At 38.6% G+C, this 17522-nt stretch overlaps 2 protein-coding genes across 3 annotated transcripts in view; one reads left to right on the top strand and one right to left on the bottom strand.

The window, feature by feature from the left end:
• Positions 1-11: 11 nt before the first annotated feature.
• On the bottom strand, positions 12-9036 carry dcaf8 (DDB1 and CUL4 associated factor 8). Its single transcript, XM_007564227.2, has 13 exons — positions 8746-9036; positions 8245-8320; positions 8038-8136; positions 6334-6989; positions 5616-5756; positions 5416-5510; positions 5166-5276; positions 4913-5043; positions 4213-4320; positions 3698-3828; positions 3401-3520; positions 2913-3029; positions 12-2018 (listed from the first exon to the last, which is right to left on the bottom strand). The coding sequence occupies exons 2-13, from the start codon at positions 8279-8281 to the stop codon at positions 1911-1913; spliced, it is 1854 nt and encodes a 617-aa protein (XP_007564289.1). The 5' UTR covers positions 8282-8320; positions 8746-9036; the 3' UTR covers positions 12-1910.
• Positions 9037-12134: 3098 nt separating this feature from the next.
• LOC103146350 (guanine nucleotide exchange factor VAV3-like) overlaps positions 12135-17522 on the top strand; it is a 59581-nt gene continuing 54193 nt past the window's right edge. The window contains exon 1 of one of the 2 annotated variants that reach the window (XM_007564225.2): positions 12135-12655. In XM_007564225.2, coding sequence (XP_007564287.1) covers positions 12452-12655 — 204 coding nt within the window. In that variant the 5' untranslated portion in view covers positions 12135-12451. The remainder of the gene's footprint in view (positions 12656-17522) is intronic. The other variant, XM_007564226.2, reaches the window with a different exon arrangement.

The following is a 17522-nucleotide window of genomic DNA, read 5'->3' as shown; positions in this document are numbered from 1 at the left end:
CACTTCATGACAACATCAAGAGCATCATCTTTTTCTTTATTGCACAAATTGTACATATTTCCAAATAAACCAGTAGAATGCAATATTAGGCAGTGGTGGGAAAAATAGTTTAATCAAAGCCTTTTCTTTTATACGTATGCAGGATGCCAAAAAAAAATAGCACGTGGGAAAATCTGGATAGAACTGTTTGAAGTTATGGAACAATTATCTGAACAAGAATCAAAGTTGCAATACTCGTAATGACAGCTGTCAAGAAACGGGGAAAGAAAAATGAACACGTCAACGTTTTCTGTGGATTTTAAAAGTATTTTGTCCTCATACAGTATAGAATATAAATCTCTGCATCAATACCAATCAAATGTTTTGACTTTTTTTTCTCTCCTTTTTTTCTGAAGTCAAACAGCATTTGCTAAAGTTTTTTTTTTTTTTGTTTCTTTTTTTTTTCTTTTTCGTATTTTACAGTTCTAATATATATTTATATATATATGTACATATAAATTCAAACTAACTACGGTTCTCATAGAAAATGAGAAAAGCTCGACTTTATCGCTCTCACACAGCAACTGGCTGGCAGGCAGACTGACCCAGCCGCTCCCTCCGCCCTCATCTTTCAGCCAGTGTTAACAGCGCAGACAGGACTTATGTGCCGAGTGCAAAACCAAAAGCCCTCCAACCTGGGTCAAGTGTTCGTTTCAAGAGTTCAGTTTAGACCTTCTTGCCAAAAGCTTGAGGGATTCGCTTTTAATGCTCGAGCATGATGCTTCAACACAAAACTTGTTCTTTACAGTCATGGCAAGAAAGGATAAGGTGTAAGGGAACAACAGAAATCACTGCAACCGAGATTATTACGTTCTTTCACTCATAGGCAGTGTTTACATTTTAACTGGTCCAGGTGGGGTCTGGCGCTTTAAAAAAAACAAAAAAAAAACAAAGAAAAAAGCAATCACATAACCCCCCCTGAGAGGGTAAATTCACCTCTGATTTGTCATGTTTATCAAGAAGTGAGTTGAAGCTTTCCTGTTGTAGATGAGTTTCAGTTTGGAGAGAGAGGGAGGAAGAAGAAAACGAAGGACACGACCTCTTCTCGGTCAAGAATCACTCAAGTGCAAAATATCCCACCTCAAAACGGACAAAAAAAAATAAAATTAACTCCGCTTCTGTGTTTCCTATGACAAATTCAAGATGATGGCTCCTCCCCCATCATCAAGCTCGCTAAATCGTCCCTGATTCAAAGTGCAACCAGTAGTGACGAAAAGAACAGGAAAGCACGAAGATAATTATGTAAAAAAAAAAAAGAAAACTATCGTCTCAAGCTGCTCCAAATTAAAAAATAAACAAGCAATTATGAGACTGGGGTTAAAGCGGAGCTCGCCCCCTACACAGTCTAAATCTTAAAGGGAGTCACATTTAGGGGATAGTTGAAGGTATACGCCTAAATCCTTTCCTTTCAGCTGAACTCTTCCTCGAGAGCAGGAGTCGTTTAACCCAGATTGTGCTTATGGGTCTGCTGGTGATGTAAAGCTCGCTGCACATCGCACCCGCCTTTCGCCACACACAACTTTCCGAGTCTACGTCAACAACACGTGGAGAGACAGGGGGCCTCCGAGTGGTTCAGAAGGTCGTAAGCGCTCACTAAGCCTCTGTGCACAAATTCCCACTAAAGAAACAGGATCGTGGAAGTGTCGCAGTCTACAGTCGGCGTGTGCACACATCGTCGTCGCTCTGCTTCAACAGTAATAGTACGTTTAGGTAAATGTGTCTGCTTGCTTGTGTGTGTGTGTGTGTGTGTGTGTGTGTGTCTGTGGCTCATGCCAGTGTGTCAATAGTGCTTGCCAATGTGCATCGATTCGAGGGCAATAAATTGTGAGTATCAGTTGATGTATGTGGGTGTACGTCTGTTTGTCCGTGGCTCAGGACGACATGCACTGGACGTGGTCGGGACCGCCGTCCTCTTCGTCGGAGGAATCCGGAGAGCTCCAGGACTCGTCGGTGTCTGCGTCTGCTCCCTCGCGCCGAGCCTGCGTTGAGACGGGATTACTTTCACTGAAAACACAGCTGCATCAGGCACATCAGGCTTTAAATCCATTTTGTAGAACCTGTGCACTGTTAGGGCGCCCACTTTGATCCTACATACTTATTTGATCTGTAGTTTTTTAGACTTCAGTTTATTTATTTTTTAGATATTTTTTGTAATAGCCAAGTTTGGCATTTACAACATAACACTGAATAAAATGTTATCAAAGGTATCAAAAGCAATTTCATTGACGTGTTTTAACTTTAATAAAAAATGAGCAATTAGGGCTCAAAATTATCTATTATCACTAATTATCTATTATCAATTTAATGTAGGCATCCGATTGTTCCTCCAATAACAAATGACATTTTATTTAGTGTTTCTTAAATTTAAATTTATGAGGAATTAATTTTTGATTAACATCTGTGTGCCAAAAAAATAATCTTTTGATTAATACAGTTTTTACTTTAATCTAAATGAGAAATATAAGACCAAATGTATTAATTTGATCTTTTTGGCCATCCATCTCCATATATGCTGTATACTTTAAAGTGCAAATCTTTGTTTACATTTCATTTTGTAGTTTGCAATAAATTGAAAAGGTCACATTAAACAGAGAAATAGCTTTTATAGGAAAGTTATTGGGTTTCAAAAATAATTCAGATTTTTTTTTTGTAGCAGCAGCCATAATTAATCCACCTTGTAAACCAGTATTTTTTCTGTTAAAAGTATATTTTTAACATGAGTTTTTAAATTTTTAAACTGAAATGTTGCATTTTGCAGGAATATTGGCGACTTATTTTGTTTAAAGCATCTTTGTTCTACCTAAGTGGTTCCTGCCAATATCCCAAACCGAACACAGTGAAAAATAAATCATCTAATGAAATCTTTGACTCACCCTTGGAGGTCGTCTGTTTCTCATGTGTCTCATCAGGAACCACAGCAGCTGGGTGTCATACTGGTCGCCATGACGCACGCTGTCTTCATCGCGCTCCCTCTTGTTTTTCTTCATCACCTTTCAGAAAACAAGAAGTGATCGGTGTAATATGAAGATGAACATCATAATGACCCCATTATGACCCCAGCCTTTAAGCAATTAGGAAAAGGATTGAGTTTCAATTAATCTGACAAAAACATTTTACCAAATAAAGAGGCAAGGACTCACTTGAAGCCTTTTGTACCATATTAAATAAAACCCTTCTGTAATTTCCCATAATGGAGGCTCTTTGTTTTAGTTTGAACAAGGAAAACCAGACAGAAACTTACCAAACCCATTCATAGTGGTTATTTAGATTCCAATCAAGCAGGATGACTTTAGAAATCCATGTGTTTTACTTTATCCATCAAAATCAATTTTAAACAAATGGGATTGAGCAGGAGTCATACCTCTTTCAGGCCCTTGAGTCCAGTGGGGTTTTCAGCAGTGGGCGCCCACAGTTTGATATCATGGTCCAACCCACTGGTCGCCATTCCTGGCAGATGGGGGTGCGGCTCCAGACAATTCACCTGGAGTTACCAAACAATCACTGAACATCACAAATCCTAAACTTAAAAGCAAAAAGTGAACGGAACAAAAATCTGGTGAGATTTACACAAACCGACTCCTTGAAGTTTAAGCTACAGTTTAGCCAACTCTTGTAATATTTGAAAACATACATTTTGAACTCTGCTGATCAAACTCACCACTCCTCCTCTGTCTCCCTCCATGAACTGGACGATGCGAGCAGAGTTTTTGTCCCACAGGTAAATATGACCACAGTCACTGCCGCTGACCACAAACTCACTGCAGGGACCGTAGAAGTTCACACCCTTCACTGTGAAACAGAAGAAATGCAGAGTCAGTGTGAGAGCTGGAGGGAAACTCAAAATGGCCGATTCGTTTTACAAACCAACGGATCTGAGAAGTAGAGAGACGTACTGACCCAGGCATGCAGATTTTAATTTCTTTTTAGAACAAAACCTCATTATGGGATGAGTAAAGTAACAAAAATGAGTTTCACTAAACTTTAAAATGGCAAGTTACAAATAATCTTCCTCCCATAGTAGAGCAGAGTGCTGCTGTTAGTGTAACAATTAGGTATAGTTTGTTGAGACTTTTAGTTTTTTCCAGTCATTATTGAGACTAACATCATCCATTTCCAGTCAGATGATTTCTTCTTCTATTTAAAGTTGCTGCTTTATTCGCAAAAAATAAATACCTGTGGCGTTATTGCGGTGCCCCTTATATCTCCTGCGATAGTCTGCCCCGTCACTGTGGTTGGAGTCAAATAGGTAGATGTCTTCGTCATTGTAACTGGCCAGGAGTTCTGAAAGGTCAACAAGTAATTTAAATGTCGCAACATTTTATACGTGTTAAAATTCATAAAAACAAAACAACCAAAAAACAAAGAGGAAGAACAAAAAGGAGGACAAAATCCAGCACATAAGACACAGAGGACAGAAGGAAGGACAGAAAGGAGAAAAGAATGATGAACTGAGAAAGGACACAAGCATGAACAGGAGGAAGGACAATACAAGAGAGGGATGGAAGAAAGAAAAGGGTGAATATTGAGAAACATAGACAAAGAGAAAACAAGATGGAAAATTGGAAAAAAAAAGTTACTTTTTTCACACTACCCAGATCTAGAAAATACTCTAATTTAAAAGTTCCTACATTTCCTGTTGATTCTAGAGTATTGTGTGTGAGCTTGAGATAATTAAACCTTCAACTATTGTTCAAAGCTCATCCAAATAACTGATAAATGTATACAGCTGATGCTAAATCTAATCTTAATGTCCCTCTGCACAGACAAACACACATAGGAAATCTTTTATTGAGAAACACAACAGGTCAGACTGAGACATGTTGGTACTTTAAACTGACAGTAAGCCAAAAGATGAAAAACGATGTAGTTCTACCTGTGCCGTCGTGACTGTACACAAGACAGGTTATGTTGGTTTTAGACTCGCTGGAGACCAGATGTGAAGGACAAAACTTTTTCAGAACACCGTTGTTTTCATTTTCATTAATCTTCCTCTGATCATAAATTCTAAAAAAATAAAATAAAAAAAATAAAACAAAGAGGAAAAAACGTGTAAAAAAAAAAAAAAAGTCATGTTAAATTCAGAGGTCTTCTAATAAATCAGGCAGGAGCCAGAGCACAGCTCATACCTTACATACTGATCCCTCCCACCAACTGCAAACTGCTGCGTCTTTGCTGGGTTGACAAAGATGGTGTACAGTCCCACTTTTTTATCGCCCTCCTTTACAACCACCAGTTTACTGCCAAACAGGATATAAGGAGACAAACGGGAAACATTTGTGAGCTGTGTGATGACCAGGATCATTTTAAGATGCGGTTCTTGTTCTTTTCTTGCTTCAACGCGTTGCAGTCAAACCCCAAATGATGAACAGAACTCACTTGGCGGGACGATCCAGGCGCAGATCGATACCGAACACCACGGCGTCCTCTCCAGCTGACAGAAACGAACAAGGCGAGTCCGGCTCCAGGGCCAGCTGATGGAACGAAGAAACACAAAAGTGAAAATGCATAAGAGTTGGCATGTCACCTCAGAAGTCTTTCACTTTCTGGTTTGCAACAGCCTTTGTCGGCATGCTCACCTTGTGTGCTGCTCCTTTGTGCTGTGCTACCCGCTTTGTGTTCTTGCAGCGCTGCGTGGCCGAGAGCTCAGCGACTCTGATCTGACCGTCACGAGCGCACATGGCCAAGGTGGAGTCTCCGCTGTGAGGCAGGAACTTCGCCTGTTGGAACCCAAGAGCAAGAAGAAAACTCATATCAGTCACATGCAGATTGTAGTTTTACTTTAATCATTTGTATTTATTTTAGTAACCTTTTACATTTTTGTATGAGATCATTCTGTGTTTCAATCAGCAAAATCTCCTTTGGTTTGTGACCTCCTAAATACCATCAGTGATAAAAAATTTGTAATTTTTTTTCTTTTTACTGAACACAAACATTGCAAAGAATTGACAGGGTTCTTACATTTGCTTCAGGTCAAAATAATTTGTTTCCTCTCATAGTTTAAACCTGATTTTTAAAATAGCTTGAAAAAGTGTTTGCTGATGATATTTCTGCAGGTACTAGGCATTAAATATGAAGCTACGACGACGAGAAAAACTGTAAAGAGGATGGATGGACAAAATGAGAGAGAACGCATGGATGGCACTAAAGAGGATAGATATATGGACAATGATGGATGGACAGACAGAGGTTGGACAAATGGACATTTCTACATATTCAGCTCCTGATAAACTTTAAACAACCCAAGAATAAACTGACTGCAGATTCTGATCCGTTCCTCTCGTCCCCGCACCTCACCTGAAACACATTACTCTTATGTCCGCTGTCAAACTCCAGCTCCGCCCGCCGGATGGCCCAGTCCCAGATCACCACCCGCAGGTCGTCGCTGCCAGACGCCAGGCGCGTCCCAGAGGGGTTGAAGTGCAACGTGTTGACGCAGCCAGTGTGCCGCTCCAAGCGTCCCTGGAGCTCCAGCCTCTGCACGAGGCCGCGGGCTCCACACACGCGCCGGACAAACTGGTGTGAGTTCCTGCCGATCTCCCTGGAGCGAAGAGAGGGCACCGCCTGCCACGTCGGCCCACGGAGGTCGTGGAGCTCGGCGCCCAGCCAGGACTCCATGGCCTCGTTGTCATCGTCGTCGTCATCGTCGTCCTCCTCCTCCTTTGGCTCATCGTCGTCGTCGTCGTCTGAGCTGGAGGAGTGATTAGTGCCCCCTCCAGGTCGGATTCTCTTTCTAGCGGCCCTTTTCCCTCGATCCTTCTCTTTGGCCCTCTCTCGTCTCCCACTCTCGCTCTCCCTCTCTCCGTCCTCCGTGAAAGAAAACAGTCCACTGCCGTCCATGCTGTCCGTGTCTTCCTCCTCCTCCTCCTCCTCTCCTTCTTTGCTTGCAGCTGTCTCTCCTTCTGCCTCTGGTATGCCTTTGTCTCCAGACGCTTCTACTGTTTCTTTGGGAGCTGTGGAAACAGGAAAAGGCCGAGATGTCAAGGCAACGCAGTCTCCGTGGGAGATTCACAAAGATATCGTGCACAAATTAAGAAAGTTTTTGTATTAATTGACTAAAACAGACAATGATGGAATCTAAACTTTTGCAGAGGAAGCTGAACATCTTGTGACAGAGTCTTTTCAACAAAACCAATTGCATCCCTACATCATGGCTGTTGTAGTTTAGTAACAACCAAGTTAATCGGCCAGAACTACAAATGACAAATGCTGCCACATTACTTGTTTAAAAAAAAAATGACAGAAGAATCAATAAACGAACAAATGTAGAGATTCAATACTTACTGGAGCATCCTTGAAAAGCTGGACATATTTCTGATTTTTAAAGGCCTATAATTAAGATTATACAATATAATATTGCTTATGATTCTTTAAAACCTTGGAGAAATGTTTTTCAAATTTAGAAAAAAAGCTAATATGAGCAAGTTAATCAGTTAGCAGAGCATGCAGGTGGCCGTTTCTACTGTAGATTCCCAACTGTAGCTTCAGAACATTGTTGCATTAACAAATGGAGCAGCGCTCATTTCAATTCCAGATCAGGGCTGTCTGTGTATTCAAAGACCAGAAATATTTCTGAACAACCAAATATGACTTATGATATAAATATTGCAGTAAGATGGGCAGTAAAGGTAAATGCCACTCTCGGTTTAATTGTTCTTACCCTCTGTGACCTTTAGCATCTTATGGATATTCATGCTTCTGCAGTTTTGTGTTTTAAATGAAGGCTAGAGACGCCCAGCTGCCTTCATGTAAAACTCGTGAAGATTAAGTCCTGAACGACTGATTCTAATATATTTCTAAAATTCCTAATTTAATTACAAAAGAAAAAAAAAGCTGATAAGCATTGGATTAAGCACACAGGTGCAAATTGGTTTGTTTGGAAGTAGTAACAGACAAAATGGGGACAAGGAGGAACCAAATGGTGAAGTAAACTGACCTGGAGCACACTGTGGCTCCTAAAATTTTCAATGAAACAGAAAAAGAATACAAAAGTGGCTTTACCGTCTTCAGAGGAAGATTGTGTCTGACTGTCTTTACTTCCAGAGGCGTCCCCGTCCTTGTGCTGCTGCTCTTCTCCGGGCTGTTTCTCATCTGAACCACCTGATAAACACAAGTATTTTTTTCTGATAAGCTCGCAGGTCCAACAGGCACAAAAGCATACATGGCTATGATTAAGTCTACAAAACTGTGCATTTTTATATACTGCACCATTAAGCACAGGGGATTTTTCGTCAGCTTCAGCCATTCTGTCTCCTTTGGGTCCTGCGTCGTCCTAAGGTAGAAACTGTAAGATGTCAAGCAAGTAAGAAGCATTAAATATATGCTTGCTGACCAAGCATGAGGATAAAGTAAGAAAAGAAAGCGAAAACAACCAAAAATTAAATAATCTCCGTCGCAGCTTAGCCGTTTAACTTTAAAACTTACTATCAGCCTACTTTTACCAGGTCTACATTGCTGCACCTAACATAACACAACTGACTTCCCAGCTAGCCGACACAGAGGCCCAACTAATGCCGTGTTTGCTTTGTGGTGTCAGTCTTCTGCGACTGTTGTTCAACCTGACACTCGTTTCATCGAAAGTAAAAGCTACATAGTATGTGTAAGGCGAACAAACATCGAAGCTAAGAGAAGGCATTCAAGTTGTACTCAACAAGCTAGCTGTCAAAATGCGGGTACTTTAAATTGCTAACTTAGCATAGCTAGCGTTACCTCTACTCGAAGGCCCGACGAGGCGCACTTCTTAGTTTAGTCCTAATCTTTATTGCAGATTTGTTTTCTCCACCTCGCTACTTGGCAAACGAGCTAAGTGCCCTGACTAGGAGTTCTCTGACGGGAAATACACGACATTAGGAGAGCCTGCATTAAGCTGTCTCTTGCTAAAAAAGAAAAAAAAAGTCAGACAACAATACGAGCTAGCTGCGTTCACACAAGGTTGTCTTCTGCTCTGTTTATGTTTTGACGATCCAGCTTCTTTTTTTTTTTCTTGCACAGCTCCATTTCCGGTGTCGTACGTGCTTCTTCTGTTTATGATTTTTTTTAAAAACCGGAAGTTCTATTAAAAAATAGTCACACCACTATTATTATTATTATTATTATTATTATTATTATTATTATTATTATTATTATTATTATTATTATCAGCAGTAGTTGTATTTACTTTACTGGGCTTTTTGTCTGCATTTATTTATTAATATCTGAATTATGATTATAGTAATATCCTATGGGAGCTGGTTAGAGAAGTTAATAAATTGTACTCAAGACTTTTACACAAGTAGAATTAAAGTCAAAATTACTCAAGTAAGTCCAAAAAGTATTTTGGTAAAATGGTTATTCCAACACTGTTTTATCATAACATATGAATTTATTTGTGAAAAAATATGGAATGAGTCAGGTAACGTAATATTTTGTGCAAATTCTTGTTTAAAAAAACAACAACAAAATACTAAAATAGTAATTGCAAAAACCAAATAAAAATAGGTTACATCAATGCAAAATGACAACTTCAGGAAGAAGAGACAAACATATCCAAATCAGTTGTTTTCACAATGTAAATCTAAGTAGTCAGTAGGACATTTATATGTTAAAACAGAACAAAATACTTCCAGTGAGACGCAGTAGCTACTGTTCGGTGTACCTTCATTTTACCTCCAAGTGGCACAACAGACTTAGTAGATACAAAATACCAGAACAATGAAGCTTGTATGCAAACAAGACATTTGACTTTAATTTAAGTTGGAAGTAAGTGTCTGATGCAGTTTGCCTTGTTATTTATTCAGAAAGTAACTGGAAGTGGCTAAAATAGCCAGAAAGTGTAAGAGTAGCATTATTAACAATATTACTCAAGTAAAAGTAAAAACGAAGGATGCAGTAAAATTGCTCTAAGTAGTTTTTTGTTTTTTTTTAAAGTTACTTACATAAATATAACTGCTTAAACATACTCTGTGTGCTTTATTATCTATATGAAATATATACAGCAATAAAGTATTTGCTTTGAGTAATTGTACCTCTGTGATATAATCAATGTATGCCCTAACCTGGAGGAGGAAAGTGAGTATAAAATGGCCACTGTTTTGTAGATCTTTTTAAAAATATGTTTAGGCATTAATGAGACATTAATACTGAATATTCCTGTATATCTGGCTGCTATAACTGAACATTATTTGACAAAACAATCAACCAAAACCTTTCAAGTATTATGTTTATTGGGATGATGTTCTCATTCCCTGTGAAACTGTGTTTATTGTTGCCATCAAAACCCAGTTGTATTATATAAGGTGAAGAATTATATTTGGTGCTCAGAGGCTGTGATGTTTCTGTTTTATTGCAGTCAGATGTAAATAGAAAAATATCAGGGGTTCAACAGTGGCAGAGAGAGAATTTGTTCTGTTGGAGGTGTTTTGGGGTCAACCCCTGCTATTGAGCCTTTGGCATAAACACAGGAAGGACGGAGATCCCACGTTTCATCCTGAGTTAGGGAGCCAGATGTTTCTGAAGTTTCACATTATGAGGTAGACAGAACAACAACAAAAGCAATTCTTTATACTTCAGTATGATAAATTTAACATAATGTCACACAAGTTTACATATTATGTCATAACTGATGAAGTGAGGGGGTAAGACACAGATCCAATGTCCTTATCCTTGCAGATGAAAGTATTCAGCTTCATGATGACACCACCAACATGTTTCCCTGAGTGGGTGGTGGGTTCATTGTACTGAGCAGGGTTAGTCTTCAGTCATGTTTGCAGGCAGACCAAACATTTCTGCTTTGATCTGTCCACCACATCTTCTTCCACATGTTTGTTGTGTTCCTCTGTGGGTTATGATAAAGTATGAACACTAGATGGTATTGGTTTACTTGCAACAGTCACTTTCATTTTGCCAGATTTTTTTAAGTGCACAGCAAACAGGTTTTGTGTTGATTATTCCACCTGAACTGTGAATTTCTGCAGTTCCTCCATAGTTACCCTGGGCTTTTTGGCTATTCCTCTACTTAGTGCTCACCTTGCTAGGCTAGTTAGCATTTGCATTTGTGCCATACTCTTTTGATTTTCAGATGATGAATTGAACAGTGCTCTATATGTACCTGTAATTTTGTAATTTAACCCTGCAATAAATTTCTCCACAACCTTACGCCTTAAATAAAGCAAAAAGTATATATGTAAAAATAATTTATTTTCAGGCGTAAATTGATTACATTTCAACAATCCAAATTTAAGTAAATAATCTCAAATCTTTAAATAAATAAAAAGTCATAGGTACATGGCAACTAGTTGCATTTACTTTTTGGGAGGAAGAAGTACTTGGTTAATGTTATTCTGAAGGATAGCTCTTGAGTACAATTTATGGATACTCTACCCACTGTGAGTAACTTCACTCAATGAATAATATATTTTAGCCATAAATGCACCAGACACTGACACCCACCAGTTTATGTTAAAGTGAGACTTATTGTTTGCAAACAAGATTTGTTGTTTTAGTGTTATTTTCTATTTGCTGAGCCTGCTGAGCCATTAGGATGGCACACCTATACACACACACACACACACACACATACATATATACATATAAAATATACTTCTTAGCTTCATAAATCTTTATAAAGTCTTTAAAAAAAACAACCCAGAATTTGCACATTACATTTTTTGGCTGTCTGATTGTAAAATCTAAATTCTGATGTTATCAAGCAAAATACGTTTTTACTTTTACTTTCCATAACTTTTTACTTTTATTTGTCTACAAATATATTTGAGTAGTGCTATTTTTACCTAAGAAAAAAATTTGGTTGCTGAACCCACCTGTGATCACAGGGAAGATGAATTTTTCCCCATTAACAGCCAACCTTTTATTTATTTATTTATTTATTTATTTATTACATGAGACAAACCTGTCACAGCCTCAAGCACACAATCGACATTTCCTCTTATGTAGCGAAAAATTAAACAAAAACAAAACAACAGCAACAACAACAAAAACCAAAACGTATAGCAACGACACATCTGCACATATGACTTCTACTTATTTTTGATACAAATGGAACCCCATAAAATGGAACCCCACAGCATCGCCTATTTAAAATTAAAAAAAAATTGTGGCGGGTTTATGATATTAAGTAGCATGGAAAGTTATAGCTATGTCTATATAAGACTTATTAAAGGAGAGGTAACGGCGAGTTCTGTGCAGGAAGGGGAAGTTTAGACAGTTTGAGGGGGGTTTCACATCAGCCAGCCGCCCCCGTGAGTCGCAGAAAAAAAGCTGCAGCGACTCGGTGGTCCCTCCAGAAGCGATGCTGGAGTTCACGGACACGAGTGAACGGCTCGAGGAGCGTCTTCTGCTATGACGCGCGCGGATTTAAAGCAAGATCAAAGTTTTTAATTTCATTTTCGCGTTGACCCGCTGTTCACAGACAGCGGAGATGGAGTACTGGAGGCAGTGCGCGGTGTGGCTGATCGGCTGCAATGTTCTGCCGGCGAACCACCGGGTCACGGCGGACACAGCGCAGGTGTTCGACCTGGCTCAGACCCTGCGGGACGGGGTGCTGCTGTGCCAGCTGCTCAACAACCTGAAGCCCCACACCATCAACCTGAAGGAGATCAACCTGAGGCCGCAAATGTCACAGGTAACGCTCAAAACACTGCGAGTCTGCTCGTTCTCGTTACGCGTGCGGGGAAAAGGTGAAATTGGCCATGAAAACGATTTAATAGTAAAGCCAGTCATAGCCAAAAAACACAATCCAGACTGTTTCTGAACAGTCTGAGTCGAATCATTTAACTTTTCATGTTAAATGATTCGATTCATTTAGTGTGGATCAAACTGTTCGATAAACACGACATACAGGCAGCAGGAGTGAACCTACATAGCCTTGTAAGTGATGGCCAGATGGGGCCCATAATTTACAACACCAAAACCAAAACCGACAACAGAATTTCATTCACCCCTTTGCTTCTTCCCTATTTATTTCTTCATTGTTTGTTCCCCATAAATTAACATTATGCCCCTCAATTAATTAGAGTATCATTACAAAGTTAATCTATTTTAAGAATGAAATAAAAAACAAAATGAAGCTCATATAATCATTACATACAGATACAGATCTATATAGACCTTTTCCTATTCTAATTTTTAAGACTATGACATAACCTGTGAAAATGCAAAATTCAGTTTCTTAGAAAATTTGAATATTACAAAAGGACAATGGTAAAATTGTACTTAATACAGAGATGCTGGCATGTAGAATCATATGGAAGAACAGTTGTTCAGTAGAAAGTCACTGACATCCTCCAGATGGTGGTTGTTGTACAAACATCTTAGCTAAAGATGTTTGTCTGTTCAGACTAGTATTGAAGCATGTTCATGGAAAGTAAAGTGAAAGGAAAACGTGTGGAAAGAGCCTTTTCAAGCAGATATAGGAGTGGACATGTCAAAAGCAGCTGGATAAAGGCAACACCAGGGGCGGCTCCTGCATGTTTTATGAGACCTGTCCAAACTCTCTGAGTTTATTTTGTAAAAGTTTGTTACTATGATGGAATTTGATGTTTAATCTAATTTAAGTAAGCCTGTAAATTAAGTTTTTAAGAATTTATATCCTAAAAAGCATGTTGAACTGATAATCTAAATATGTAACCATCTTGTCAATTGAGGGCGGCGAAGGGAGTCAAACACATTAAAAAAGGGAACGAGAAAGCATCCTAGCATAATATTAGTATTGTAATTAATTACAAATTATGCCTTTAAAAGTCCTGTATGTATAAAAATATGCACAGAGGACAATAAAGCAACACAGATGAAAGACAAGCAGTTTTTAAGAAGATTAACACACCAGGCTCACACAAATTTGAAACACAATTTATATTGGCACTCTGTAATATAGTTTTGCATAGTTATGAACCAACATTTACCCTTAATGCACTGCAAAAAAAAAAAAAGCTTATCAGATCAGCGTGAGTTTTTTTCTTTCTAACTTTTGGCTCGATTTTTAAATAGATCTTCTAATAATAAAGACTTGACGCTTCAGGCAAACATCTGGAACAAACTAATCTTCAGCATCCAGAGTTCTTTGGTGTTTTGCCAGACTGATTGGTATAAATGCATTCTTCGAGTTATTGTCGATGGCTTTTTTTTTCAGTGGGTTAATTCGTTTAAAGCTAATTAATTTGTTGGAGTTTATTTATTTATTTATTTATTTATTTATTTTTGCAGAAGCAAGTTGGAATAAAAATTTCCGTAGAGTATTAAAGTCTTTGCAGCCACTGGAGAGGGCTGATAAAATCCTGACTTTGATCCACCCGTTAGACAGGAAACATGTGCAGTTGTTGCAGCAGGAGAATGCTTGCTTGAGGAGGAGTTTGAAGCCCAGTAGCAAAACACTTTTAGACATAAAGAATGTTGAATAAGAATTAAAAACATAAACATTTTTCTCAGGGAATTTGATAACAAGAGCTTCCTTGTCTATGTGTTTGTGATCACTGTCTTGTTATTAAGAATGCCCCAGTTAAGTTCTCCATTTGTCTTTCTTTAAGTTATATGTCTGCTGACCCCACATGCTGAAAAAACACGCTGAAACTATGATGCCCACCTCTCCAAATTTTGTATTTTGGCATGCTTTTGTAAAATTATGCGGAGTGACTGATTTCAGTTCAGTTTGAATTCAGTTTATTTATACAGCGCCGATTCCCAATGTCATCTTGAGACACTATACAAAGAAGTCATTTCAGTTCAATCACACATACCTTCCACTTTGTCCTATTTATCAAACAAACAAATTCAGCTCGTTATTCAGGTTAGTTTAAGAAGTTTTATTATCTAATGAAACCCAGCAGTTTGCATTGAATCATTGACTTACAGCAACTTTAATTTTGATCTCAACTGACTGGGTCAAAAATTAATTATTTGATGCATCAAGATGCACACATGAATGATGGTAACTTTTTCAACAAAAGAAAAAACAAAAACAACGTCAAAACTCGATTATTGTAATTTTTATTTACAACCTAAATATAAGGAAAAAAGGAACTGGTGAGCACCTAAATGCAGCACCCAGACAGTTTATGGTGAATATAGCATGCTGGGAAAAAATCCCATGACAAGATCCATGCCATATGAGGGATGTTTGAAATTTCAAATTTCAACAATGAGGTGGAAGTAAAACACTGCAAACTGGAAGCCTGTCAAACTGCAGATGCTAAAATTCCCACTAACTCAGGAAAGCTGAAGATAATTACAAAGATCGTTCCCACTATTCCCATTATAGCAGCTTTGTAGCAGCCTTTGGATTTAACATCCGCCCTCCAAGATACTTCATAGAAGATACTTCATACCTTACAATGAGACTAAAACAGAACAAGGCGATTACAAGCATGTTGTGGCGAGCCATAGTTTCTAGAGACATGCGTGTCTGGGGAGGGATGTGGGTAACTGTCAATTGATTATGATCGCATCTTAACCTTCTGAATTGTAATCACGTCAATTCAGAGTCCCCGAAGACTCCCAGTTCCAATCCAGAAGCTTAGAATAAAGTCCGTAACCAATTTTATCAATGTGTTTCAGAACATGTAAGGCGTGTGAAGGTCGTCACAGAGCATTTTGGTTTTACACACCATGATCAGCTTCTCGTGTGACACCTTGGCAACGAGAGACCTATTTATAGGCTGTCAGTTGATATTCATTCTTCATTAATGGGGAGCTGGATTGTACTCTGGACAACGGTCAATTTCACAAACACTTTGACATGTTCGGTATTTGTTTTCCCTGCTGGACAGATTGCGTTTTCTCATTTGTGTATATTCTGACAAGACAAAAGACATTGCACCAATGTGCATTAGCTGAACGTGAACAAAGCCTGGTAGGTTAATTTGCTTCTAACGAAGGCAAACAAGTCACCGGATGAGTTGTTGTGGTTTCCATAATATTTACGGATAGTTTATAGGTCATTCTTTGAACCTTGCTTCCTGTGCAGTCACAAACACAGATAACGTCAGAAGTGACAATAGCTTCTAAAAGCTATGAGTTAGAGATTATAAAAGGAAACACAAGGAAGTAGATCTAACAATAACTTTGCAAAAAGCTATTACTGCAAAAAGAAGAAGAGAACGTACACAATATCGCAATTTAAAGCGGCATTAATTGGACTTGAAATCCTTTCTGGGTAGATACATTTTCATGACCTAATTATGAACTGGGGTGGTTGGTATATGCTCTGGCCGTTCCATCTATGTCCTTTTTCCCCCTTCATTTAAAGACACTCAAAGTGAACTCGGAGTACAAGGACCCAAACAAAAGAATCTTGTGGCCTGCAGCTGTAGGCCATATGAGTATACGGTTAAGAGAGGCATGTGTGTCAGTAAGCTCCAGATTTGTAAATGGCATTTTCATTGTTCTCCACCCTCCCGAGCTATAATTTATAGAAATGAAAATGGGGACTTGAAGTGGATGAAGACAGCGAAAGAGGGAAGCATGCTATGAAGTCAACGTGTTAAGTTCAGCTAAACATTTTGGTTTCAATGCAAAATGATGGATACTCAATAAATCTTCTCCAATTTTTAGCACAATGTGTCTCACCTCTTCATAAAAAGCAAATCACAAACAAAATATAATTTGACTGTACACAGAAACATGAATCATCAAAGTAAAACATGAAATTAAGGCTGCATAATACAGGTCTGCAAGAAATGTATTGCTTTTGCAGAATCACTGTATGCGTCGCATGCATAACATGAACTGCTGGAACTGGCTTTTAATGATTATTTCCATACAGTTCTTCAGTCATAATACAGTACTAAAAACACCAACCCACAATAGCATTTTAAAGATAAACCACAAGATAGTCTGTAGCTTTTTTTTGTTTCATTCTGCCTGAAAGAAACAGAACAGCTACGGTACAAGGGACTGTACACAAGAGCTCTGACTCTAGATTCAGAAGCATGAGGCTTCTGGTGCTGCACAGCCATCATGTTCAAGCACTTCCTCTGCAGAGTACCAGGGCCCCAGGGGCGGTGGAGTGATTACAGGCGTCTCCACGATGAGCCGATGAGATAAAAAGGAGCCTATCTGTTCTCGAGAATCTTCAAAGAACCTTCTCAGGTTTCATTTTGAGCAATTGCATAATCACATTTTAGATCAATCGCAGTTTCACGAGGGTTTAGAAAAATTAATTGCACTGGTAAATTTGTTTATCCATTATTTTTAATTTTGATTTATTAGAAAAAAAAACAACCCAAAAAACATTTCTTGTACGACACAAATGGTGAATATGAATTTCCGAACTCTTTAAATCCTCAGTCATAACCATACACGCTCATCGTATAGCTGACACCTGGCTTTCCACTGACCCATAGATCCTGGTAGGAAGTGACACTAAAAGAGGGCACAGTTTGGGGTTTCGTTCGTACTGATAATCGTTTAGTTTTCACTTTCAGTTTTCAGACCATGTGGATCACATTCACTATGATAGGAGTAACTTCATACTCCTTGTGCTGCCGGTATATTGT

This window comes from Poecilia formosa, unplaced genomic scaffold (assembly GCF_000485575.1).
Source record: "Poecilia formosa unplaced genomic scaffold, Poecilia_formosa-5.1.2 Scaffold156, whole genome shotgun sequence".
Taxonomy (NCBI): Eukaryota; Metazoa; Chordata; class Actinopteri; order Cyprinodontiformes; family Poeciliidae; genus Poecilia; species Poecilia formosa.
This window is presented reverse-complemented; position numbering and strand designations above follow the sequence as displayed.

Excerpts from the sequence above, each read along its gene's own strand:
- dcaf8 (XM_007564227.2), bottom strand. The coding sequence starts at position 8,281 with ATGGCTGAAGCTGACGAAAAATCCCCTGTGCTTAATG. Across the intron at positions 6,990-8,037 it reads ACAATCTTCCTCTGAAGACG|CTCCCAAAGAAACAGTAGAA; the intron begins GTAAAGCCACTT and ends CTGTTTCCACAG. Across the intron at positions 5,757-6,333 it reads ATAAGAGTAATGTGTTTCAG|GCGAAGTTCCTGCCTCACAG; the intron begins GTGAGGTGCGGG and ends GGGTTCCAACAG.